This window comes from Pezoporus wallicus, unplaced genomic scaffold (genome assembly GCF_028554395.1).
Source record: "Pezoporus wallicus isolate ANWC-B61680 ecotype Strahan unplaced genomic scaffold, APGP_CSIRO_Pwel_v1 contig_4131, whole genome shotgun sequence".
NCBI classification, from domain to species: Eukaryota; Metazoa; Chordata; class Aves; order Psittaciformes; family Psittacidae; genus Pezoporus; species Pezoporus wallicus.
The window spans coordinates 270,229-297,412 of NW_026641950.1; the positions used below are offsets into that span (position 1 = coordinate 270,229).

Genomic DNA, 27,184 nt, shown 5'->3' on the forward strand with positions numbered 1-27,184 from the left:
CCTACGAAAATTACTTCAATTTTTTGATTTTTCTGCTAAGCTTTTACTTACCTGCATAAGATTAATTTTTGTTATTCTTCCTCTTCTGCTACTGAAATGCAGCCCTGATGATTCTATCACTAAGTGGCTGAGTTGGTCTGAAGTTATCTCCTAGGATTCCATCACAGCCCTCTAAAAGCTCAGCACCTTTAACATGTGTCCTCAGTCTACGAAATTCCTCTATCTGAAAGGCAGAAAAACAGGCATGAAAAAGCTGAGATACATTCTTCACTAATGACCAATGATCAAAATCAGCCACTTCTGCAGCTTTGATAATTTGAGTGTTCGGGTACCACATGCTGAGGTCAACATACATCATTAGTAACATTTAAAAATAGTTGTCAGCACTGTCAAAGCATTTAACAGAGAAAAGTAATAACTTTTATGCACACAGTTTTGCCATGTGCATAAACTTATCTTTTGCTTTTTCACAGCTTCTTTTGGGATCTATAACTTTCCTAGCCATTGTGTATTACACTCTATGAATCAACCTCACAGTTGTGACATGAAAGTAATCATTCTGGTCTTCCTCAAAGAGGTGCATTTCATTAATAACTTGGCTGACTATAAATGGTTCTGAATTTCTTCCAGTAATTTATTTATTGCCTGAAACTGTTGCTTCATTTAAATAAAAATTATTTCTAAACCAGAATTCTGAACAGACTCTCAGCTTTAGAGGAAGTCTGCTGAAATTTTATATGGAAAAATATGTTTTTTCCCATCAAAATGAAATACTCCTTCTGGTGGTTCTGTAGATGCAGGTGTTAAGTGTACTTAGAAATCAAATACAAACAAAAAGTCAATATAAAACATTTCTATTGGTCCAAAACAAATATGTTTCTGCTTTAGATTTTTCTAAATGTGTAGGGAAGAATGTGAGCAGCTCTCTTCTCCATCCCTGATATCAGCATCAAGCTCTGTATGATAAAAAACTAAGAAAATCAATGCATATCTCAGCAATATTACACCTTATTGTTCAACACTGCTGTTTGATTTAAGAGAATTATATTTTAAATAAGCAGTTACAACTAGTAAGAAATTGTGGTTGGTTTTGCTTTGGCATATTGACAAGCTACACTAGCTGGATACAGCAAACCTATTTGAAGGCTGACTCCTCTAGCAGGAGCCTTTGAGCCTGTACTGACCCTGTGATGCCTCACTATTCAGCTCAGCTGTGACTTGAAACAAGCTACACAAAAAGCAAAATGAAGCCTGAAGTATTTAATCATTTTATCATCTAAGAGATTATAGAGAGTTAATTTCTCCATGAAAAACACCCAGTGAAGGATTACAGAGAGGATGCAAGTGTGATTCCAGGATTAAAAGAAATGAGGTACTAAATAGCAGTTAATGGCATTTTTATTCTTTTACTGCCTGCAGAGAACTCTTTCTCACTGCAACCTGGAAGACAACTGCCTTCATTGCTGTTTTCCACTCTACAGCAGAACTGATACAGACTTATTTACTTGATTTAGAGGCTACCTCTGTTCTGCTTTATTTTCCTCAGAAAGCAGCGCGCTTGAAAATCAACACTCAGCTTCCCACAGCTGAAATATAAGACAACAGCTTAGACTCAAAAGATGAAAAGCAGAATGAACTGTAAAGCTCTTTGAAGGTTCTTTGAGAACAGAATCCTGTTTTGGATGATTTCTGTTTGCTTGTTTAAAGCAAACTGAAAACAAACTTACTACAGGCTTGGAACTGAAAAAGTCTTCAGGAGTCAGACACTAGTAAATCACTGAAAGGATTTTGTAAAGGTAGCCTCTTTCATCGTCTGAATCAACTCTCAAAAATCTGAAATACTTGCAGTTTAGGAAGGAACATTTTACAAGAATGTGGCTTTTGTTTGATCTATTCAGAAAGAGACTTCAAACAAACACAGATCAAGAAGGAAGAGCAGACTCTGCAAAGCTGGTATTTATGAGCTGTCTCCCAATATAACTACAAATGCTCTGTCTCAGTCCCCACAGTAAAATCTTTCTCCCGGAGTTACTCCTCACAAAGCAGCTTCCAGTTTCTTCAGTCAGGAAAGTAGGACTGACCTGATCCCCATGCCTGCTCTTTGGTCTTTAGGGAAGTAAAGAATTGTAGCCCTCCTCCAAAGGGGAATCGCCTCTGAGATCATCAGCCTCCTTGTTTAGTCCTTCATATCATGATTCAGACAGAGACCTTCTATACACAACAGTTGTCTACTTCACTCTTGAGAAGTAGTTCTGTCAGAAAAGGACACCAGCTGTGCTGACAATACTTCCCCTGTTAAATTTCCACATGAGAAAGCAATACGTGTGCCGCACACATCCTGCTCAATGTCATACGGAACTGCTTACTTTCTCCTCCCAACCCCTCACAAGTCAATGCTGTGAAGTACACCTTGTAGGACTGCCAAGGAAATAGATATTTTAGAGGCACATGGTGAAGCATCCTTGGATATTCACATACTTTCAACGGGAATAGCCATTTAGAAAAACTTTTCTCATTCCCAGAAGACACTGAAGATGACTTAGGCTTGTTCAGACTGAAATTCAGGAACAAATTCTAACCAGTGAAGAAGTAAAGCCACAATGTGAACAGTCACTATTAGCTTATATTTTGAAAAAATTTGCAAGAATGTTTTTACCACTTCCCTTTATTCAGATCTTGAAGACTGCTTTTTTTTTTTTGCTTCCTTAAATATTTGCTGTAGAATAGAACACACAAAACAAAGAATTTGCATGTTTTCCACAGACATTTCTTCTATATGAGGAATAGAAGCACTATCCTTTTGCCTGAATACCATGAACCTGTCAGAGCACTTTATTTCACAGACTACAAAAATTTTACACAATTCCCACTCCAGCACCATATGCTAGTTACTATTTCTGTGCTTCAGGAGGTCTTGGTTTTGAATAAGGTACACAAAAGGACTAGAGACCTTGCCATTCAATACAAAGCCAGTTAAGTCTGACAATGAGTACAGCAGAATGACAGCTCCATGCTGCATCATTGTTTAAAATCCCTATTCTGAGTGGCTTAGACAATGTACTTGTTCTGGGCTCCAGTGAACCACAAAGCACATTATTCACAAATGTCCAGTTTTTTTAAAAATATAGTGAAGAGAAGCACGAGCAAGTCTTTTTCAATTATTTTCTGCTCTTTACTGGCCTAACAGGTTCTATTTTCTCCCATTGCATTTCAGCAATGTACAGGCATGGCTGAGGTGTCTCACAAAAGCAGTCAGCACAGTTCTTCCTGGGCTGTATATTTCAACATAAGACATGTGAGGATGATAAAAAAAACACAAAAGGTGAGCAGGAATATGCTAAAAGAGCACTGCAGGGAGCTGCTTCCCGGACAAGCTCCTTTCCACTGAGATCAGTAATAAAACTCCTAGAACCAGATTTGTAAAGCCCTTATTTTCCAAGGGAGTTGCCTGCACACTTTATTCAGACCTCACAGAAAGACCCATGAAGGAAACAGCTCTCTGATGGAAGTGAAGCCAGTGACTTCCAATGAGGAGACAGCACTGGACTCCAGCAAAGTACATCCCAACTGTAGTCCTGGCTTGCTCTTTTGCTGTTCATATAACAAACACACTCACATGCCGGCTGCTGAAGTGAGGTGCACGCAGAGATGAATCTCCTTTCACTTAACATTGACTTGGATCAGTAGCAAATCAGCTCATCAGTTGAACTTTACTACCTATAAATGTCTTCAGAAGAAACAAGAAAAGGTTCTCCACTTTGCAATGATCAGCCTGTTATGTCTATGCTAAAATAGTTACTTCTTCATTGTTTCAAAAAATACGCAAATGTGAAAATATACAGATGTGACCATGAACTAGAATTGTAATTTTCTTCTTTTTTTTCACTTATGACCTACAATTTGCTAAGCTAACCAATATTACTGTGTTAATTACAGAAAAAGAGAATATGAATGAGTATCTTGTCTCCAATATATTAACAAGCTTCACCGGAGGAAGGCAATAAAACCTATTGCATATCGGACTGTGTTGCTCTTTACTGTTTCTTGTTATTGACACTCAGAAGTTGATTATTTATGGCCTGAAAAATGAAAGTAGAAAGCCTCAAATTTGTCTCTTATTGGCTATAACCACAGATGCTACTAGTATTTATATAAATGGCTTGAAGTTTCATAAGCTGTATTCATTAATATCTCACAGAAGAAAGTTCTACAAGTTAATGACACATGTAAAATAGTATATTTAAATCCATTAGAAATGCATTTGTGCTGAAATCTATGCTTTAACACTACAAGCAGGATTAATAAAATTAAATGCCTTTACCAGCCTGCCATGGATGTTTCAGAATGTTATATGCCATACTACGTCTCTCATTTTCCATAGAGAAAAGCCCTTATATTTCCCATATCTCCTTAAACTGAATCTCTCATAGGCACTCTTGCTCACATGCACAAAAGAGGCCCAATACTTAACCGCAGCCAAAATGCTAATTACAAGTTAAAATCTTGGATGCCTAGGCTATAGCAAACTATCCTGGCACCCTAAAAATCATATTTTGGGCACCATGGAGAACTCTCAGTCCCTTTTCCGAATCCCAGAATCACCATCTCTCACTTATTTGTTCACATATTTATTTTCAATTGACATCTGAAAGCAGTATCTGATACAAGTAAAATTTTTATCCCATCTTGGCAAAAGTCCTTCATGTGCTTACTAAGTTGCCTCTGCACAACCTTAATTTTAATGCTGCTGCATTTGTAATTATCAATTATTTTTTTCCTAAGGGATGCTGATCTACAAGTTCAAAGCACTGTGGATCACATTGGCATAAGCCCATTCCAGTCTCTCGCTCTGGTCCAGTGCCACATCTCACCAGCATACGCACCTGTCTGTGGCAGGGAAAAAGCCCCCCATGACATGTGCACTCTTTGTCACTGCAATGCTTTCACTGGATTTGGTTTATAACAATTTAAGGCAGTAAAACACAAAACAGCTACCCCTCACTTAAAGAACTCCACGGTTATGAGTCACAATCTTTTCCCCAGGCATAATATTATCTTCTGGAGACTCAGCCCCTTCACACTATGCTCCAACACCTTGTTTCCTTGTGGTAAATGAGTACACAATAATGTTAACTAAACTCACATTTCTCTGCTTAATTGCTCTTTTATTCACCCTCTCACCATAGAATCACAGAATCATAGAATCATAGAATGGTTTGGTTTGGAAAGTACCTTAAGACCATCTAGTTCCAACCCCCCTGCCATGGGCAGGAACACCTCACCCTACACCATGTCGCCCAAGGCTCTGTTCAACCTGGCCTTCCATCTCCCACCATATGTGGATGGCTTGAATTGTGCCCTCTGTGCATCGACTGGATTAAAAGGGAATAGAGACTACAAAATCTGCAAGTAGCATGAAATCAAATATCATATAATGTCTCAGTGTCATAGCTATGGTCTTTATAATTCTGATTAAATACTCTTAGCTATCCATATAATACCTGGACAATTAGCTGCCAAGTTACAAAACGCAGTGTCTAATTTTAAAGTTATTCTGAATCTAATAATGCCAACAGAGTTCTGTTTCCTCTTTACTCAGTAGTAACCAGCCATAAGACTTTCCCTTTCACAAGCAAATAAATACCAGGTTCATGATGGGATACATTTAAGTTGCAGCTACCATGCAAATAAGCTTACTGGGAGCTATTGCTTTTATCATATGATTAGAACTAGGATTCAGTTTTCATTGAAAAGAAACACTGCCAAATTGTGAAAATATTGTGCTGGGATTACTAGAAAAAAATTAGCGTATTAAAGATGAAATAATGTAAATCTGAATTTATCACCTTTAATACTTTTTTCCCTTCTGTTTGCACATGCTTCGGAGCAGGCAATGAAGATTAAGACATTCACCTTCAGGGATTCTCAACAGTTTCACTTAAATTAAACCCACATTTCTCCAACGAGGATGCACAGAATGTGGGAGAATCATGAATTTTCATTGTTTTTACCAGGATTATTTACAGACAGCTTTGAAATGTTTTCTATAGAAAGCCTTACATGACTGCTAGATAAAATTTATAAAAAAAAATCCAACTTTAACATACATACATGGAAAATCAAACCTAAATAAGCAGTTTCCATTTGACATACATTACAAAACAGAATTGGAAAAGCAAGACAAGTTAAATATAGTTCAGTGCAATACAGCTAGCCTGTACTACGTTAACATTTTTCATTCTCCAGGACATAGTGTCTCCCTGTGACTTTTTGTTCTTCTAACATCAAAAAGCAGTGATATTTGAAAGCTTACAATTACAAAGAATTGAATTTCTCTTGCCCATTGACTTTTTTCTTTTTCTTTCACTTAAATAAAGAATTATTTTAAATGCAGATGATAAATGATAAGGTTTTTCATCTCTGACCTTTGCATTGCTTTCAGTGACTCAAAAGGCTTAACCTTTATTTGAAAAGCCATGTACTGATCTAATAGGATCTTCAAGGAGAACAGATATAATGTCCTGATATATATATTTGCACGCTATAACCTTTAGCTCATAACCATATTCCAAGGTCACTTTAAGCACAGCTGTTACCTGCACTTGGGACACAGTCAAAGGATAGCGGAATAATATCCAGGTGACACCTTCACTGCAGGGTGGAATGGTTAGGGAGCCCTCATACACCCAGTAGTCACGCAGAAGAGGATCTGAAATTGAAAGAAATGTGGAATTTTAACAACATTAAGAAACATCACTCTGTTTTTCAATTATGACACCTTATGACAGCCACGAGCTTGCTCATATGATGAAGTTAGTACATAGTAAGCTACAGTGTGAATTTATAACCTGCCAAGCACTGTCCACCACTTAGCTCATGTCTTCTGGTCATTATATTGCAGTAACTTCTCCCTGCAGATGACCATTTTAAAGATGAAAATGCCACTTCATAGATGTGAAAAATAATGTGCATGATTCATTAAACTAACACAGCAAATAAATAATGTGGTGATAAAGAACTCCTCTTAGTGACAAAGCTACAAGACACATCTTATTTTGAAGGCAGAGGGTCTGTGGTGATCAAATTTTCACTGACTTCCACATTTAGGACATGTCTCAAGGATGAGTTTATTTCGTTTTTTATAAAAAGTCAGTGAAAACAGCTCAAGCCAAACTTTTCAGTTCACAATTTTGGTGACATTTTTCGATTTGCACTGGAGCCTCCTAGCTTTGGAAAGTGAGTTGAATTTCATAGGGGAAAAAAATCAAGGTTTCTTTAAGAATAAATTTATTTTAATAAGTTTATAAGCTTATTAATAGGTTTATAAAGAACTGTTGTCTCTCAAGAAAATGTGCAATGGTTTGTCCAAGCAGAGTTTTAACTCTAAAGACAACACAACATACAACAGTTCGATGTTAATTATTTTAACCTCAATTCTTCAAAGATTTGAGTCACACTGCACTTTGCAAGACTACACAGTGCTTTCCTTTGCTGCTGTAGGCCATACTCACAAATCACTCTCTGACAGAGCTTAAGATGTATGGAGAGGAAACTGCCTGACTGTAAAAGAAGGGACAAGAAACGAACCTAGAGAGGAACTGGAAACAAAGGGTGGTTAATCATGCCATGGAGAGCTAGGGGGAAGATTGTCACTGGCTTGACAAGTACAGAATGTGAGACAAAGAAACTTGCTTGGATGACCTAACCTGTTACTGCCATTTCACTACTAGCTTAGAGGAGTACCAGTAGAACTAAATCTTGCTATTGAAGCCTGCGATTGTCAGTGAATGGATTTTGGTTTGTTGGAGTAATTTTCTTTCTCAGTTAGGGAATTATATGGCAAATCCATTGAAAGCAAGTTGCATTATCAATCAGTCAGGAGTTAAGAACTGCAAGAATTAATCCAGCCCATCCTGTGCATGCTCTGTGACACCATCTTGTTACATGATCGTATGTCTTTTCAAGAGAACCTTTCATCATTTACTTGAAAAGATGGATTATTTTGTTTTGAAAACCTTCTAATAACATTTTGATTTCTCAGCACAATATGCGGTCTTAGTCTTCTTTTTTCCATGCTAGTCGAACCCTGCTTGTTACAAGGATCACATTTTGTCATTTTTCGTATTTCTAATGCACTCATTTCTTCAGTGTCTGAGTGCTTCCCAAACGTGACTTCATTTATCCTTCCAACACCCCATGGTGTGAGGAAAGACAATTACCGCCACACTTTAAAGATGGGGAACTGAGTACAGAGAAGTTAATGTCAAATGCATCTATTCACTTGAGGTGTTCAGTATGAGATGCTTAGAACCTGATTTCTCAAGAGTAATTAACTTTCTATAGCACTTAATACAGTCAGAGCACTGCTCCCATTGACTTCAGTTGGAGGCGTAAGCACTCAGCACTTCTGCAAATCAGACCCCATGATCTCAAGTCGGGCACCTAGAAAATGAGGAACACATAGTTAGAGATGACATATGAAAATTTTGGTTTATGTGACTCAATCAGCATCAAACAGGAACTGTGAGGCAGGGGTCCTGTAAAAAATAATTTATGGTCATGCAATTAAAAGATGTCTTCTAACATATATGCACAAAGGGGCACAGGCAGCCTAAATTCCTGCAATTCCTAATTGCTGAGCACTTGACTTTGCAACCTAAATAGCATTCTTTTGATATATATAATTGATACAGTTTCAGGTAGACCCGGAGTACTTTGAAAATTTAAGATCCTGCTACTACAGTGCAGAATTTAGCTCACAAAGATTCCTTGCAGAAACATTTATCTTGTAGAAATGTGGGGTTTTTTTTAAAGTCATGTTCTTTTTAAGACAAGGTAGTGTAGTAGTAGTAGACAAGTAGTAAAGGTAGTCGTTGTTTCTCACTATTACTCTTTCAGCCATATGAATTTGAATTTGCTTTCCATTGTCACTACTCCTTGTATACTACAGAACTGTCACTGCATTATCCACTGCCTTTTGATGCTGCCAAAAGGCTACCTTGGTAAGTGGGTAACCTTAGCTTCCTATTCTGTGCCAAACTAGAGAAAGCAATACACACAGCTCCCCCTTTAGATGGGATGAGAAATCATCAAGAAAATTAGCAGCAGTATTGCCAGCAGTGCACGGACTACAGTATCACATCCCACTCACAGGTGCAGTTGTATCATAAATTCCAAAGGGAATTCATCCCTATTCCTGTTAGCAGCACTAGGTGCAAAATGTATTACCACCTTATGGGACATACTCCCAGGCTTGCAGTTAGACTGTGCTTTAGCTCAAGATTGTCTCAGCCTCTGCAACTAGGTACTAATCCACATACACAAAAATAAGCAAAGACACCTACCTGGCAATAAAGAGTTGGGATTAAAACAGGGTATTGTTTTGGACTTTCCCTGAAAAAGTGAATACAAATAAATCTCATATCTAGTTTCTATTAAAATGATGATGAATGGAGAGGTAAAACACGCTGTGTGCTCTTATTAAGACTTGAATTTCTGTGCAAAGTAACCTCATTACTAGCCCCCATTTAATCATCATCGCATTTGTCCTTGCAGCTACGCAAACACATTTTTTATTGTATTTTATTTTTTATTTCTAAGGTTATCCCAACAATTTGCTAACTTTCTGCCTTTAGTACCTGAGCTCCTTCCAGGTCCCAGCCTTGAAATTCTCTACATGAAACTCAGGGTTTCTGAGTTTAAAATCCAAGGGCCAAAGTGAGCTTTGCTTTGAACAATGTGGATGACACTTAATAAGATAAAGCTGGTTTCACATATTTAATGCAAGAAAATTTTTTGTATGCCAAAAGTACATTTGATGCTGATCCTCTGAAAATTGTTATTATAACACACTCACAATGACAAGTCCTTTCATGACCTTCCTCTACTTGGCTGGCATTTCAGTAATGAAATATGGAGTTCTAAACACTAACTATTTTCCCTGACACCTTCATAAACAATGAGTTTGTAATCTTAAGCATCATGACTAAAGTTTACCATATATTATTTGACTGACATATTTTCAATTCCATTCTAATAACAGCTTCTAATTTTTCTACACTTCAGCATCCACTGAGGTGAATGGCTAATGTCTCCAGACCAATACAGAACATCTCATTAATACATCTCAAAGTCCTTTAAAATCAAAGGTAAGAATGATTATTTCTATGTCACAGACAGAGACATGAAGCAGAGAGATGGAAGTAACTTGCCCAAGGTCATTTAAGATAGCATTAATGTTCTGGAAAGCACTCATATCTCCTCAGTCCTGCTAGGTTTATTATCTGTCCTTCAGGAGCCCCACACATACTCCACCTGACAAGATGGCATTGTGTTCACTGATTTCCCACTGCAAGTTAATATGGGTGCTCAGTTCATCTATTCTTTTCCTCTACAAATGAAAACCAGATAGTTTGGAGATAGTGCTGCTGGTGTTCGCTAAGCATGGTGCAGTGTTTACATTCACACTGACTCCATGAAAATCACTGAAAAGGGACTATTTGCAATCAGTTACTGGTATAGGAGATCAAATTTTCTGGCCACCAGAAAAGGAAGCAACTACAAAGACTGCATATTATCTGAATACTGTAAAACGCTGAGGTTCTGATGCAGGCCACCAAATTACATTTTTCACACATGGCTTTACCCCAAAAACATTTGAAACCCATCTCTTAGCTTCACACACGCTTACTTTCTCTCTACCTGGTCAATGAAGGAAGCATTTCTTCATACAATGCCTTACCTTGTACTGGATGTCCTGGAGAATTTCAGTCACAGCCTTTAGGCCTGCATGCTCTTTTCCTATCTGAAATGCAGCAAGCAGAGATGAGTTGCAGTATTTTGCTGTTTCAGAAACTCTAAGGCAAGACTGAGGTCAGCCAGAACAGTAAGTTCTGTAGTTTGTTTCAGTCAAACTACACAGCATTGTGTTAACCAAACACACTGATACACAGCACCTCCAAACAATTAAACCACTGTAAAGCCACCAGTTAGAAGGAAATGAGGTAAATAACTTTAAAGCAGAAAGAGAAACTCACAGAACAAGAGACAGAGTCACAGTTAAGACTGGCAAGTTTTGACTAACCCGGTTTTGCAGCATATACTGCATGTGGAGTCAAAATCATGCAGCATTATGGCATATAAATGCCAAGGATACAGTTTGTCCTTACCAGTTTTTGTCAGAGAAGTACACAGAAAGGAACAGAGTGAACATGACAGCCACTTTTCAAATTTGTCCCCACAGTGTTGCAAATCTGGCCCAAGGTGAAGCTTGGGGGAGTTTTTTCCTGCCTGCAGAGTGCAGAATGGCAGATCATCTCCCTCATGGCATCTCTGGGTTCCTGCCAGTGACCCCGGCAGCCTACAGCACTGCCTTTACTAAATGCACAGAAGATGGGGCTTTCAAAAGAAACCCATTGTCAAAATAAAAGATTCTCATTTTCCACGTATGCTGCTCACTCTGCACAGCGATTTCAGATGCTTCTAAATTGCCCATTCTAGGATCCTGGCTTTTACATTCAGAACAACATTTCGGAAATAGGAAGACAGAGAACAGCCTTCCACTTGATTTCTTTGCCAACACATACACATTTGAGGTGAGGAATAAAGCAGGCAAGAGTGAGAGTAGGAAAGCTAGACCCTGAAAATTTTGTTTGTTTTTTGTTTCTTTTGGAATAGAACAGCACAGTAGTCACTGGAGGGAAACAACTGAATGTCAAACAAAATGTACTTTGTTATTTCTTGGAATTTAAGAAGATTTTCTTTTGTTTCAGAATGGAATTTCAATTTTAAACCTTCAACATGCATAAAAGATACAGAAATCACTTCAAAGACACTGTTTTAAGAATCACCAAGGGTTACACTTAAATGACACTTAAATCAGTGAAAATATTTTCATTGAACTTAAAATGATGTCTTTGAGAACTGTGATGCAAAACTACAACATTTCCATGCCTCTGAAACAGAAGAAATGTTCACAAAATTTCCTCTCCCTACTCCTTTAATAAACAGCATAAATGCTGTTATTTCTTGGTCAGTTGTAATTATATGATGCCTTTCTTGGCTAATGAAAAAGCCCTTTAGAATACTTACAAACTCTGATGAAGGTGAGAGACCAGAAATGGAAAATGTATCATTGATGTTTCAGATTTATTTAAGAACTTATACATAACTTTCTAACTAATTCAAAGGTTACTTCTGCTGGAATTAGAAAGTGACTTACATAAGCAATTATTACACAGCCCTCCAGATACAAAACTGAAGACTAACTTCCATTTTTAGCAGTTCTGAGTGTTGGAGCTGTAACCAACATACCTTTAAATTCAAACAGAAGTAAAGCTCAAAGGCACTCATAAACTCGCTATGAAATACAACAAATTAATAATATGACTGTGAAAGAAAATCCATTTGATCTAAGCATGAACTCTAAACCTCTTCCTCCAAACCCATTTAAATAAAAGTTTGCCATTTCTCATGAGGAGGATGGTGTCTGAGACTAACACTGAAAATCTTCTTTATAGTGTACATCCCTTGAAGCACCTTCAATAGCAAATAGACAATGGGGCTAACTTCCCAGCTGGCATTACACCTTCTCCCCAGAAAGCTCTAAGCCTCCTTTGTCACAGGCTTTTTCTTGGGGTCTGTGGCAAGTCTTGCTACACTATCAGCCTGGCATCTCTGAAGAAGTGATGTCATCCCACCTCACTCTGTGTGAAGAAACACACTTGTCCCTGTGTTCAGAAAAGCACAAGCCTACTATTGGTTTTCAGCTGTGCCAATGGGTTAGGCTTTTTCTTCCCCTTTCCTCACCTCCTCTGTATAGCTCCTCAATCCCCAAACAGCAGGCCTGGCCAGGAATGGAGAACAACACATCACGGATATAGTGAAGCATTTGTGCCTCTTGACAACCTCATTCTGTCCTCAGAGGAATGGAGAGTGGATATCTGCTTATAGCCAGAGTCACAGAGAGATGGCCAATTATGTATCATCCCTTCTTTAACTAACATACTCCCAACATCCCATTTAAACAAAGATTACTTGTTTAATTCACAATGGAATTTCAATACACGCACCCAGAAAACATGACTGAGAAGTATATTTCAAATAGAATACTAGCAGTCATACACTGTTTTATGAAATCATTAAAAATGAAAGAAAATGGAAAGGAACTCATTCTCTTCAGACAAATGATAGTGCAACACAGGAAACTTACCTGCACAAACAAAGCAATAATAGCTATGCCATGCTTCTTCCCTACTGCCTCATCAATGCTGCTGTACAGTGTGGAGTTCCAGTGCATTAGGTGAAGCTAAAACAAAGCAGTGAAAACAGATTGATAGAGAAATACGTTTTGTAATAAAAAACCACCAGCAGTTAACAACAATTAACAAAGACTCAGCGTGTGTGTGCATGCTAGAGTACACATACGTGTATGCCTATGGCTGTGCATGTATATATAAGTGGATTCCTATTATAAACATAAGTAATCCCAAGGAAAAAAAAGGGTCAGCTGCAGAAAAAGTGATGTTACCAAATGTCTACCAACAAAAGTGTAACTATGCTAATGAAGTTAATGGCGATTTACCAAGTTCCTCACTTTGAGTACTGAAATAATGTCGCTGATAAAACCCACCAATTTTACCTCTCAGCCATCCAGCACTCTTCCACGGCAGGAGTACGATTATGGACATAGGCTGTCCAAACACACATTTGACTGTGTACTATTTTAATGTCACTTGTCTCACATTATCAACTCCCAAGATGAGTCACCCAAATGTCAGTAGTAAGAGTAGGAGAAGTGATTTCAGGAAAGGTTAAACATACAGAAAGTCAAGCAGAGAAAAATGGCTGGAGGACCACCTTAGGGACAGCAGTGAAAGGGATGCCAAAGAGTAAAATATGAGCCCTCAACCGCCTTCTCCTACATGGTAGCAGGGCCTGTAGGAGGTAATGCATGAATGCAAGTCAGGCAACAGACACAGGATAGTAAACACAAAGTCTCTTCTGGTGAGATGTCACAGCATGATTTGGGAAGTGGTGTTTGAAAATAGTTCTGGAAGACAGAACAATTGGAAAGAGACATTGAAAAGAAGAAGAGAGGCAGAAACGAAGGCGGGGGGGGCAGAAGAAAGGGAGGGAAGGAGGGAGGGAAGGAGGGAGAAAGGGAGAGAAGGAGAGGGAGGGAGGGAGGGCAGTATCTACTGTACTGAGAGGTAATATGCATTTCAAATATGAGTTTTTCCAGCACTAATGCTAAAATGCAATCTCTGTGGCTGGGTCTGATAACATTGCAAAGCTTCAACATCCTGAGCACAGCTGCTTTGAAGTTTATCTGCCAACAACTTTTCCACATTTCAGATAGATAGAACAGCTAAAAAATACAAACTCTTAGATTTAATTCCTGTTGTAAAATCGTGATCAACGCTTTGCTCAGTCATGTGTCTAAGAAGTTAAAATGTCACGCTGTTATCTAACATTTTTTCCACCTTCAGCAAAATTAGTTTTTAAAACAGATAAGTGTGCCTTCCTAGTTTGTGTTTCATTTCTGCACAGTTACAGCCTCTCTGAAATGCTTATTGACCCTCAGACAACAGGAGTTTAGTCAGGCATCTCAGCATTTCAGAAGACCAGTTCCTCAAGCAATCACTCTCCCTTTATTTAATCTCTGATGAGAATTTTGGGCACTCCTCTTGATGACTGTCATTTCAAAAGTCAATACAAAATTTTAAATTAACATACTGTAAATCAAATTTAATTCCAAATTATCACACAAATAATTCCATTCCTGCTGATCAAAGGTGCCTGCTGTGCTAAAAATATGAAACATTTTTCTTTAAAAATACCATAATCCCTTTGTACATGAGAACACTAATACAAATGTACTTGCCCACAGCTATAAAACTTCTAGACATACAAATGCTCTGTTAGAACTAAGTTATCTATTGCCCATGGATTTACTTGGCGCCGTGTACTTTATCAGCTATAAAGAGCTTTGCTACACATTTGATTTTCCTTTGGCTTTTAAAGGAACAAAACCGCAGGATCAAATAATGAGGCTTTAGTCTCCCAGGCTCACGTTAGCAGACACAGAACTACCACCACCCGAGGAGACAGAGCCGGAGCACTGCCTTTTCGCAAAGACTAGCCTGGCGTTTCCATGAGCTATCCACTAGAGGGGGCTCAGAGAGCCCCACAGTTCTCACCTAAACCTTGCCGTTAAGAAGCAAACACGAAAGACGAGGACGACTCGCAGTCGGGATGGCAATGCCCTTGGTGCAGCGAGAACAGCGCAGCATGGCACCGGGACGCGGTTGGCTGGACATGTCAAAGCAAGCTTGTCCTTTGGTAGCTGGAACAATAGCACTGAGGGCTATCGCCAAATATAATGAGACCATGACTGACTGTGTCAACAGGCGGGTCTCGGCTAAAGCAGCCGTGGCTTTCAGCATGTTACACTCCTTTGCAGGTGAAGTCTAATCTGACGTTTGTCAGCATTCTGACAACACTGGGGTGGGTTTTTTTTGAAGCTTTTAAGCAAAATGCTGAGCCCCAGCAAAGAGGAAAATGAGCAAGAGCTTCTGACCATACCAGCAATGACTACAGTTCATCCAGGAACAGATTCCTGTTCTGTCCTAGGCAGCAGGCTCATGAGGACACACTTTCCTATGACAAGGCCATACAGCAGTTAGAAAAATGATGCCAAAACTTCTTTGTAATACTATAAAACATGAATAGGTCTAGAATTAGTCTGTGCAGCAGCGTAAGTAGCCTAACAGGAAGACATGCTGCAAAATATACTGAGCTGCTGCTTAAAGGGGGGGGTGGGGGCACAGTGCAAAAAGCCCTGTGGCTGAAACTGCTTTCCAAGGAACATACCTACTGGCCAGCACCTCCTCCCACATCTCCAGCAGATATGGTGAGAGTAACTTAAGTATTAGCTATGCATTTTAAGAGTATATTTAGGGCTCTGAATCCCCTCCAGGCCTCCTTTCCTTCTACCAGCTCAATAGAGGTCAGGATGGTCTACTAAAAAAAACCCCAGCATCACACAAAGACAGAAAAGGGATGTACTTAAGGCTTCTGTAAACACCCATAATTTAATTTCAGGTTTAGTAACCAATATTACTAAATGTATCAACATGAAAAAATGGCCTGCTGACCTGATCCAGCAGCAAATTTATTACATTCCCATGTTCTGCAGCAAGGTGATATTTGGAATAGCTATTCAAAGAAAAGGTTCTGTCATTAGGGATTTATAAACTGAAATCAGACAGGCAACCTAATGGAAAATAATAATTAATACCATAATATTTCCTAACAACATGCCAACAGGCTCCACATCTTTTGCTCTCTGATAAGACCATGCATGCACACTGAAATAAATAAATGGTTTTCAACATGCACTTAAATAAATGGAAGTCAAATCAAATTAATTCTTCTACAGAGCAGGAAAAATATAGCTCAGATGGGGGCTGGGTAAGTACAAAAAAAATGATTCAGAAAGGGAAATATTAGCAAGGAAGTGGTAAGGCCTGAGTGGAGCAAAGTACTGCTTTCAAGTTGTGGTTTATCCTGTGTATTTGTGTGGTTCTCTGGAGCTGTTCTGCCTTTTGTTGGCTCTGGTTTTGTTTGTAACATGACATCAGATGAAAACATCAGATAACAGTTTAAAAAAAAGATAGCAAAAAGTCCACAAACATTACAAAATTTGAACTCTAGAGAGTACAGTCCACAAACAACATGGCCTGTAACTCTTGTTAATATTTTATGGGAATCAGATGTGCAGAGAGGAAAGACTCAAGTGCTTTTACAAATCTTGAAACTGTCAGTGTAATATAATGGCCATGCACATTGACAGCTTCATACCCATACATCTATATCTTACAAGTAGGAATAGCAAGAGAGGCTTATTAGATTAGTGCTCCGTATTTCTGGTAACCTTCAGTTTCACGTTGATTTGAGACAGCTACGTAAAAAGTGCATACTCACAAGGGGTGCCAGTCTCTGATATGAACATAAGCATGTGGGGTTTTTTAAATAATCAGCTGCAGTGTGTTGGCAGCTTACCATTGTGTGGTTTTCATTCAGAGCACAAACAAGCTGCACATGCCAGTAGAGCAGGAGAGGCTCTGCTCAACTTGCTAGCTAATGTTTTGATACTCAGTAGATAGGATGGTTCTATACAACCAAAATGAGTCATCCATGCTGTCACTGATTATTGGTATCTGGCTCAGCATGCCAGGCAGTATATTTTTACAATAAATAATCAGAAAACTGTGAGAAATGCCTTTGAGCATTCAAAAAAGGCATTTTTCTCTCAGGCAAATTAATAATTTGGAGCCTTTTAATATTCCAGCTGTAAATCAAAGAATTGTAGCAGTGACTTCCTTTAAATCAGGTAAGCTGTAAACTCATGAAGACAAATAATAATAAAGTGCTGATAAAGTATATTTGTTCTGTGAAGGGACTGGAGGGACTCTCCTTCACAGGAAAGATTAAGAAATTATTCCAGGTAGCAGATGAAACCCCACAGAAGAATTATTCTGCATTGGACATATTCTGAGAATCTTCCCAATTTTCATCTAGTCCCCACTCAACCAAAAGACTACTGATCCCAGTCCTAATGTCCTTGCTTAGGAAAAGCTGACACTGACATGAACAAGGGGCCCATCTCAACGCAACATTCTCAAAACTAAGGAAGGACTTAAAAATTCTGGCTTTAAAATCAACAAATGAAAACTCTGCACTTGAATCCATTCCTTTCTCTACTACACATATCTCTTTTATGTCAATATGAAAAAGGAAAGGACTGGGATGGTAAATTTTTACACGGAATCAGTCCCTGGAATGACAGATTCTGGCAGGAATCAGAGTTACTGTATATGACCTAGCACATTTAGCTGTTCTGAAAGCCAGTTTCTCTCTAATAAAAAACAAAGTTGCAAAAAACATGTACATTTTTCAGGTCCGGGGCACTGCCTACTCTGAGGAAATCTGCAGGGTCCTAAGCTCACTAAGAGCAAAAAAAATGATCCTTTAAGCTCTATTGCTGATCTTACTTTATTCCCAGCTCACACATAAAAACATACAATGACAGGATAATTTATTTGGAAGTGGCCTCTGAAGTTCAACTGCCTCCTTCCCCCATTCACAGCAGCACCAACTTCAAAGTTAGCTGCTAATTCAAAGTCATCATGAGATCATGCTTTGATCAAAGCAACATGAGATCAGGTTGCTCAGGGCCTTGTCTAAGTTTGCTTATCTCCAGCAATGGAGATTCTACAACTTTTCTGGGTAACCTGTTCTATGTCTAACCTCCCCCATCATAAAGGGCTTTTCCCTCCTTGTACCTAATCGGAATCTCTCTTGTTGCAACCTATGTCCCTCACCTTTTGCCCTTTCACACTCCCAGGAGTCTCTGTTCAGGAGCCCAGGCATGAATTGCCCATGACTACCAAAGTGATGCTTCTTGATTGACTGCTGAATGACCCCTCTTTCTCAGACCCTCTCAGTCATCCACCTATGTGAATGGCCATGTTTCACCTCTAAGCTTACTTTAACCTAAGTTTACCCGATTCTTGCAATGTCAGGACAGTTGCTGCTAGCTCTGTTCCTTACCACAACATGCTAGTGTGCACCTGTCACGCAAGTGCCAGAGCAAACATGAGACAGGCTCATCCCATATAGGAAAATACACTCTGAAATACATCACAGCTCCTCTTTTGTTATGACATATCTGATTAATGGTAAGAGGAGAAGAAGGACTGTAGTCCAACGTTTCTGCACTCTTATATAATCTTAATGTTACAAATCTACCATAAATCTGCACAATTTGGAATGACTTAGTACCATAAAAAGGAGCCCACATAGAATTATTGCTTTCTTTATGAATGTTTGCTGCTAAACTACTGAAACCCTAATTTGTTACTGGGATCCCTACAAAACACTGTTCAATGTATAGTGTTTCCACTGGCTATGCCAGGCAGTTGGGAAGAAAGTTGGGAGTCAAGAGGAAATGTGCCAACAAAACCTCTCCTGACCTTCCTGGCACCAGACACAGGCCCTACAGGGGACTCATGTGGGATAAAACCACCCACAGCTGTGGCAGCAGGAGGCTACATGGAACACCTGCCCAGCCCGGGTGTAGGTCCTGGTCCTGCCTCAACCTCATTTGTAATTATAGCCCATATTGCAAGAGGTTGTGACACAGGGGATCCTTTTGTTCAGTCGGCTCCTGTTTATGCTCTATACACAATAGAAGATGGTAATTTTTAAATAATTCCTCGTCAGACCTGCACATTAACCTATTATACATCAGATTGTGATACTATCATCACCAGGCTTGCTTGACGCTATGCTGCTGTCGCAATCACCCATTGTACTTTTTCCACTGTCTATATTCTTAGTCTTTATTAAGGAGCTAATTACTACAAAAGCTTCTTTCTTCAATGCATTCTGCATCATATGTAAAATAATCTTCGGGAAAGCTTTGTTCCTTGGTCAGGACTAGGTTATGCAGCTATTTCTTGTTAGCTGTGCAACTAGCAATTACAAGCTCCAGAAAAGTCTGCCTAGTCTAGTAATATTACAGGATGAGATCTGAGACATGTCCCTGCTCTCAATTCACATAGGCTGTATTTCAGAAGACTAATAAGCCAATATTGCATTACCATATCTTAACCAGAGTTGCATCTAAAACATGTAAGTCTGGAAATTCTAAGCATTTTTTTTTTTTTGCCATATTTCTGTCACTGATGAGAAAGACAGTGGAGCTGAAATTCTGTTTTGATTCCACATAAATATCATCTCAGGGATGAATCTATATCTCTAAGGTAAATTAAAGCAGCTTTACAGCTGCTCTGCTGAAGATCGTAGATCTCAGAACTGTTGTCCTGAACTCACCCAAGTTTGTTAGAGATTAGTATATTCCAGTTTAATTCACAGTATGCCATAAAAGCTGAGGAGGGAACAGTACAAGTGGGAAACTCTGGCTACCTAACTAGGGCCAGCATAAAGTCTTTTTCTTGGGTTGAGAGGATGAAATAAAGCTGAGGTTTTCAGCTGGTAATAATGGAAGGCAACACAGCCTACTTGTACAATAACGATGTGTAATTTCAACATCAGAAATATTTCATAAAAGACATCACAGGAGGACAAAATGTGGAAAAATTGTGTCTTGCTATTATATATGCACACAAGAATTTATGACTTGATACTTGACTTGGCACTGAATTGTTTCAGGAAGCAATTGACTTAAGCTGTTGGCAGTGACCATAACGTACAGTAATTAAGTTCCAAATCCTCACAAGGGGACCAAACCACGAATATGACCAGGGCACAAAGCTTTAAGAAAAGTGATTAAGAAAGCAGAAAGTTAGTTATTAACAGCCTGAAGGACAGGTTTAGGAAATTAAAGTTAATGGAATTGATACAGAGGCTGTTTGAAAACATCTTAGGAGAAGCAGGAGTATGTGTACATACACCATGCCACAAAAAAAAACCAAACAAACAAAACCGCATAAAACCTTAACAAAGCCTTCATGGTTAAACATTACAGTTCAGTCAAGGTCAATATGCTTCCTTTGAAAATGCAAAAGCAAATAAAAGAAAGTTACTCGATCCTGAACTCTGGGCAAAATCAAGAAAAGGATGAAGAAGCAGCCAAGGGAGTTAGGCTCTTAATCAGTAGACTTGGTTTATGCCTGCAGACTTGAATTTTTCAAGGCTTCTGTTGTGAGTAGATGGCAAAATGTCACCAAATCTCAGCAGAAATTAAGCCTTCAAAATTTCATACATAGATCCTTGCCATTAAAAAAAAAAAATAAAAAAGAACTCTAAATGCAGTGCTAAATTCAGCACTGAGACAACTGAAAGCAGCACCAAGAAACACAGATGACAACACCATTAGCGTTAAGAACCTGCTTATCAATACAACATGGGAGAAGGGAAAGCCCAGCTTCTGCTGAACTTCTGCCTGTTACAGTTTACTGAAAGTGTTAAAGATATAGCAGGTCTAGTCTGTGGGTTGACCATCAGACTCTAAGTTTGTACAGAACAAGATGACATTCCCTGAACAAAGAAGTCTGTAATCTAAAATCAGAGAAATTAGGAACAAACAAATCGAGTTAGAGCAGAGTCCAAGGTATCCTGGAGACACTATTTAAACAATTTTGCGGTCACAGTGTGAAATACTATACGTCTCAGCTCAAAAACTAAATTCACACCTGCAACATGCAGAACAGATACTTGACTGGGACATCATAGTCCAGAACGCTTGTTGACTGGTGTTCTCTCCACAAGTATCTTTGAAAGAGGGCAGAACTGTAACTTGACATTAAATAAATTCTTCTAACTGGATCATAAAAGGAAGGTATACATATCTTCCAAAATCTGTTTTCTTTCCAAAAAGCCAGCCAAGCAACAGCAGAGGTAGCCGAGGCAATTGTGTGGCATACCTTCAGGTGTGCCACTGAAAAGGCAAGGAACAGTGCAACTACTGAATTATTTGCAGCACCTCAGGGAACATTCTTGCAGTTGCTGCGGCAAATTGCTTGTTCTAAAGAAGTACCTATGGTGGTAACCTATACTGAAAAAGAATAATAAAAACATTGCAACATCTAATAGTAAGCAGGAATCTGTGTTCCCTTTGAACAGTCTAATCACATGCAGTAGCCTCATTTCATATAAGACAAAGAACCACAGGCCCACTGAAAAAAATGAAAGTAACAGCAGGAAGCACTGACATATATGGAAAGACTCAGAAGGCTGCAGCTACAAATAGTAAGCTAAAAAGAAGTTATGGGAACCATAAAAAATCCACTCGAGTGGTATTCTTTCTCTTCTGGCAAAAGACGCCAAAAGGTTCTTCAGCAAAATAAAACAAAAAAATTAATTTAAACACAATTTAAAAAAGAAAAGCAGGTTAAATCCAGTGTCCCTTGTCTAACCAGAGATGGACTAACTCTTCAGGGAGAGGCTTCATTTCCAGCATATACAAGGCTAGGAAACAGGAAGGGGACACATGAAGGATGACACAAAGCTGAACACCACAGCAGTTCTCAGCACTCACAGGGAGGCAAAAACTATCTTCATGGTAACACAACCATGCCAATGTCTTTACCTATCTTAAGTTTCTATGAAGGACACCAGTCTCCAGAAAGCTTTGCAAACCCCCTGTAGACCTTTTTTGTTCAGGCCTTGAATAGAAGATCAAAATATCTCCTTGATTGCCTATGAAAGCTGCTGACATGCAACATCAGCTTGCCTGTTTCTTAGGAAAACCATTGGCAATACATCGAAGGGTGTAGGGGAATCTGAGGATGCTGTAATTCATCATTTGTGTCTATTTATTTTTTCTTCCCATTTGAAAGCACAGGCACTGCTTATTTCTACTGGCAGGCACAGGAGATGAAAACAGGAATTAATCAAAAATTAACATTTTTCCAACTGTAATAAAAGTATGCAGGCTAAGAAAAGGAATGAAAAAGACAAAATACCCTTGTTTCCATCTCTTTTGATGATAACCTAATCTATAAGAAAACAAAAGCTACACAGTTGTTACTGTCAAATTCATAGGTCAGACTCTTCACTGTGCCAACTTTCTGCTCAGTGCATGAAGCAAGGAGCACACAGAGCAGGTTATTGTTCCCTGATACTACATCTGGCCCCAGCAAACATGTAGGCTGAGGTGCCCTGGGATTGCCCTTACCTGTGCTGACAGGAACAAATACACATTTAAGCTTTTCTTTTTCCTTCCCTTGAACTATGAAGGCCAGGAAGGAAAATGCAAGTACTTTAGTGCAGGACTCTCCAGCCTGCTTTTACTCTGGATTCTTGCAAGCCTGAGTGGGTGTGGGTGTGTCTCCATGTGCTTTCATATAAAGCTCCTTTATAGCTCCACAGTTAGAAAACACGAAGCTTGGATAAAGGACTGGCCTTTGATGAATAGCTGGCGATATTACATCAAGAAGACAGAAAACACAAAGTGCTATCGGTTAAGCATTTAATTCTGGAAGTGTTATTTATATGACTAAGCATTTAATATAAGCATGTCCAATTCCACAAAGCGTTGGCGGCAATCTGTTGTCTTGGATTTAAACCCAGACTGTATGTAGAAGGATTTAAATCACTGATTTAATTTTCAACAATAGGTTCTCTAATGAAGGCAGAATAAAAAGCACTCCTTCCCTGCTAATTTACTAAGTTTTATTAGCAACCATTTTGAATCCCTCTGTGTTTCAAAGCTAAGGGTCTCTAAAGAGATGAGAATCTGCAGCTGCATTTTATCTTCTTAAGCCATAATCTTGACTGCTCTCCAGTGAGCAGCTGCTCTTCCATACTACACTCCTCTAGGAAACTCTGTCAGGCTTTTTTCCTGTAATATTGGCTAAGCTTCCATTGAAATAATAAACTTCATTATACACCTCCAACAGTTTTCTCTCAAACTGCTAGTATGCACTTTGCATAATGGTGTTAACACTTTTCTCCTTCCCCACAGTTCCATAAACTCCTTAAATTTTATCAAACTTAACTGTTCCCCAGTCCAGTTCATTATGTGGCTTGATGCTGGCACAGCAAAAAGGCAGGAATGTGCAGTGAGACTCTCTCATTGTCAACAGCGTAGCCGGCAGACTGGGGCAACAGACAGCCCCATGGTTAAAATGCTGCACTGGGATTTACAGCCTAAGTTAGGTATTTCAGTACTACAGTGTCTGAAACTCTTAGAATTCAGCATCTAGGAATCATGAGTCAGTTCTCTGTCAGTTCTGAAGAAGGCATCCTGTGTGACCATGGCTAAACAACTTAATCCCTTTGAACTTGTTTTCTACCAGAAATATCTGCAATATCAGAACTTGTCTCCCTTGTACTGATGTTTTAAGGATTAAATTATTTGCGCTTATAAAGGATTCAGGCATGACAGCAAAAGCTTATGAAAACCTTCAAAGGTTTTCAGCTCTTAGATGATCTACAAGATTCATCCTTTACCTCTTAAGAGCCATGAGCGCACCATTAGAGCAAATAACATAAAATTTTGGGTTTAGCATTAGAAAGCTATTATAACTCAGGGTATTCACTCATGCACCAGGGCCACCCTAGGAACTGGTCCTGACTCAAGCACAAAGTGTGGAAAATGGGAAAACAGGGAATCTCCTTTCTCAGCTTCTTCCCCAACTGACAGGTCTTAGACAGAAAAGCAGTCAGGCCTAGTGGTTAGGGCAAAGTGCTAAGGAAAACCAAACAGGAAAACCAAGGCACCAGGAAACTTAAGTAAGATAGGAGCAGAGTGCCAGCAGCAATCATGGCAGAAATTAGAAAATCATGTACAAATGAAGCAAATTGTGTCGAAGGCACACAGCAAGAAAAATGACAAGGAAGAGACAAGAGCAGCCATCTTCTTGTACTCAAACCTGGGTTTCAATTCTCTTCAGAAGCGCCATCTCCTAAGTGATTACACAAGCTCTTCTCTTACAGCAGAGAGAAAATATATGCAGCCATATTAGAGTTTAGAATGGGGTTCACAATAAGGGATGCCATGATAGCAGCCTCTGTATCCAAAAGTACAAGCATTGTCACCAAGACACTTGTATGAGAAAGGAGAAGGCAGTGCTGTAATTTTGCTCAAGGACTTAAAAAGATTCACATCTTTTCAAAAAGCATCAAGGGCTATATTGTTTCCACCTCAGACAGGGGTTGCTACAACCTATTTTGTTCAGTCTCTTGCCTACCTCACCACCAGACCTGTTACTACAGGCTGCAACTGAACATTGCATCATAGCCAAGCACAACTGCAATATAATTTTGTGCAAAATGTCTATTACATGTGAAGCACAAAAACTGTCTGCAGCTTATGGCAGAACTAAACCAATGAGCTGAGGTAAGACAGAACAGGGAGCCCAGAGAAGGGCCTTCCTTGAGACACTCTTCATTTTCTTTTCATTTTCATGTCCTTCACCCAACTTCTCTCCACCTGTGACATTTCTCCTTAGAAGAATTCTGTTCAGTCATCTGTAGTTTGGACCATTCATTTCTTAAAAGAATACTGAAATTCTCTATACTGGTAGAAGTTACGGACTGCTGCAACTGCCACCTCAGAGCCATGGAGCTTCTACACACACAGCTCACTGTTAATAAGATAACTCATAAAAGGGAGACAAAAGGATAAAGAAGCTTCAGTACAGACTGTTAATGCCACTCTTCTCTCACTTGATGTCCCGCAGCTTGTACATCCTTTACGATCCAACAAATAAATTGCAGATATTGCACAGAACTGAATTCTCATTTGATATCTTTGAAGATGTGTACAGTTCTTCCACAGGGCTTAACGGAGCATTTCTCAGGTGACAGCCATGATAAAAGCATGTTTGTGCTAGCACATCAGCCCATTTTTGCACCTGCTTTCACAAACCCATAATACAAAAAATTCAAACTGTATGTGACTGAGCAAAACAAAGGCCAATCCAAGCTCATACTGACAAATTACCTAGAAACAAGGTAAACTTCAGAGACTGCGCTGTGCCTCTTTAGGTCAAATTAACCCTCAACCACAATAAAAATATAATACTGAAAGAGATTAGCAACTAGCAGTGTCAAGAGTCATAAGCTCTTCATGTGTGCTTTTAAAATGATGGTAATTTTGGTTTTGTTTTGTTGCTGGTTTTCTGTTTCTCTGTATACTGGGAGGGGATGGAGAACTCCTAGCTTTGGACCACTACAAAAAAAAAGCAAACAGAAGTCACATCAATTTGGGGACCAGAGTGTACAGTATATAGAAAAATGAAGAAAAATTCTTAAAGACCTGCACATATGGGGCTAGTATCCCACATAATACAATTCACTGACAGCCCTGGGATTGGTGCTTGGACCAATTTTGTCCATACAGTGCTGCGTAAAGCTAAGTATTATTGTTATGTTCATAAATAGCATCTACATAATGTGCAAAAAATTCTTACATAAATCATTGCAGATTTGGAAAATAAAACTGAAAACATCTGCTTAGACTTTGGCCTGATTTTCCTGTGCTTTTCCACAATTATGTCCTCAAAAGTTAGATAATGTCCAATGGACGTATCTACTTTAAACTATTATTAATCTCTTATTCATAACCTGTCAAGTATACAGCTATTACACAAATGACATTTCCTTATAAGACACACTGTTTCAATCATAGCTCACAGTATTGATCTGCAGTGATCCCAAAATTTAGAAAATTGTCCAAGCCTTGGAGTAGCAAGTTAACTTTCCACTAGAAAACTTGGATAATTTCTGAGAATTCCAGACCTCAGCTACTTAAACCCTTCTGGAATATGTTCTTTTTGCCTCCTGTTAAATTCATGACAGCCTAAGCAAGATTCTCCATTCACAGCTCTTGTGCTGCTAGAGTGGAATGAGTTTTTTCTTTTTTTTTTTTACAAGCAGGTGATCAGTGCAATCAGCTAAGGCAACAATATTTAAACCCCTTGGTTTAAAACCTTCTCTTTTAGGGTTTATAGCTAGTATCATAGTCCCATTAAAGCTACTGGCAAAAATCCATAGGCATCAGAATTGAGCTCACATATTAGAAATTACTGTCACTACAGGTTAAATCCCACTTGCCATTCACACCTACCCAGCCCCATTGCAGCTTTTAAGTCTCTTCATAAAGACAGAGACATATTTGCATGCACATGATCTCCCAGGCCTTCTATCACAATTACAAATACTCTGTTTTATTTTTTTAACCCAAATAATTTGCTAACAAACTAGAAATGAACTGATTAAAAAAAGGACTGCAAGATTAAGTAGTGTTGGCAAAGAATATTAGAAGTTGGCAAAGAATAAATTTCCATGTTGAAAACATGACTGCTACTGCTGAACCCAGGACACACCTCCTCTCCAGAAAGACCAGAAAGGGGATGCAGTGTGCAGATATCTGACTTCAGAGTCAGGCTCAGAGAAAACTCCAAACCAAATACTGTAAAGACTTGGGTAGATAAGCGTAATGTTAACAGTCTAACCTGAAGCCCTAAAGCTATAACTCTGTTAGATGAGATCCTTAGGCAGGCACCATTTCATGTGAACAAAGGAAAACTTAATGGTTTAAATCAGACTGAGGGTAGGATATGTTTCTTGCATTCTATTTAACTTCATTGAAGCAGATATTTCAGTAGCTCTGAAACAGTCTACAGAATGAATTAGTCTGCTGTTCATT

The 27,184-nt window shown here is 38.9% G+C and overlaps 1 protein-coding gene across 2 annotated transcripts in view; it reads right to left on the reverse strand.

The window, feature by feature from the left end:
• Window positions 1–27,184, reverse strand: part of CA8 (carbonic anhydrase 8) — a 49,518-nt gene that overhangs the window by 11,569 nt on the left and 10,765 nt on the right. The window contains exons 4-8 of one of the 2 annotated variants that reach the window (XM_057426179.1): window positions 13,211–13,306; window positions 10,742–10,804; window positions 9,345–9,393; window positions 6,597–6,709; window positions 52–223 (exon numbers count right to left, since the gene is read on the reverse strand). In XM_057426179.1, the coding sequence (XP_057282162.1) occupies window positions 89–223; window positions 6,597–6,709; window positions 9,345–9,393; window positions 10,742–10,804; window positions 13,211–13,306 (456 nt within the window). In that variant the 3' untranslated portion in view covers window positions 52–88. The remainder of the gene's footprint in view (window positions 1–51; window positions 224–6,596; window positions 6,710–9,344; window positions 9,394–10,741; window positions 10,805–13,210; window positions 13,307–27,184) is intronic. The other variant, XM_057426180.1, reaches the window with a different exon arrangement.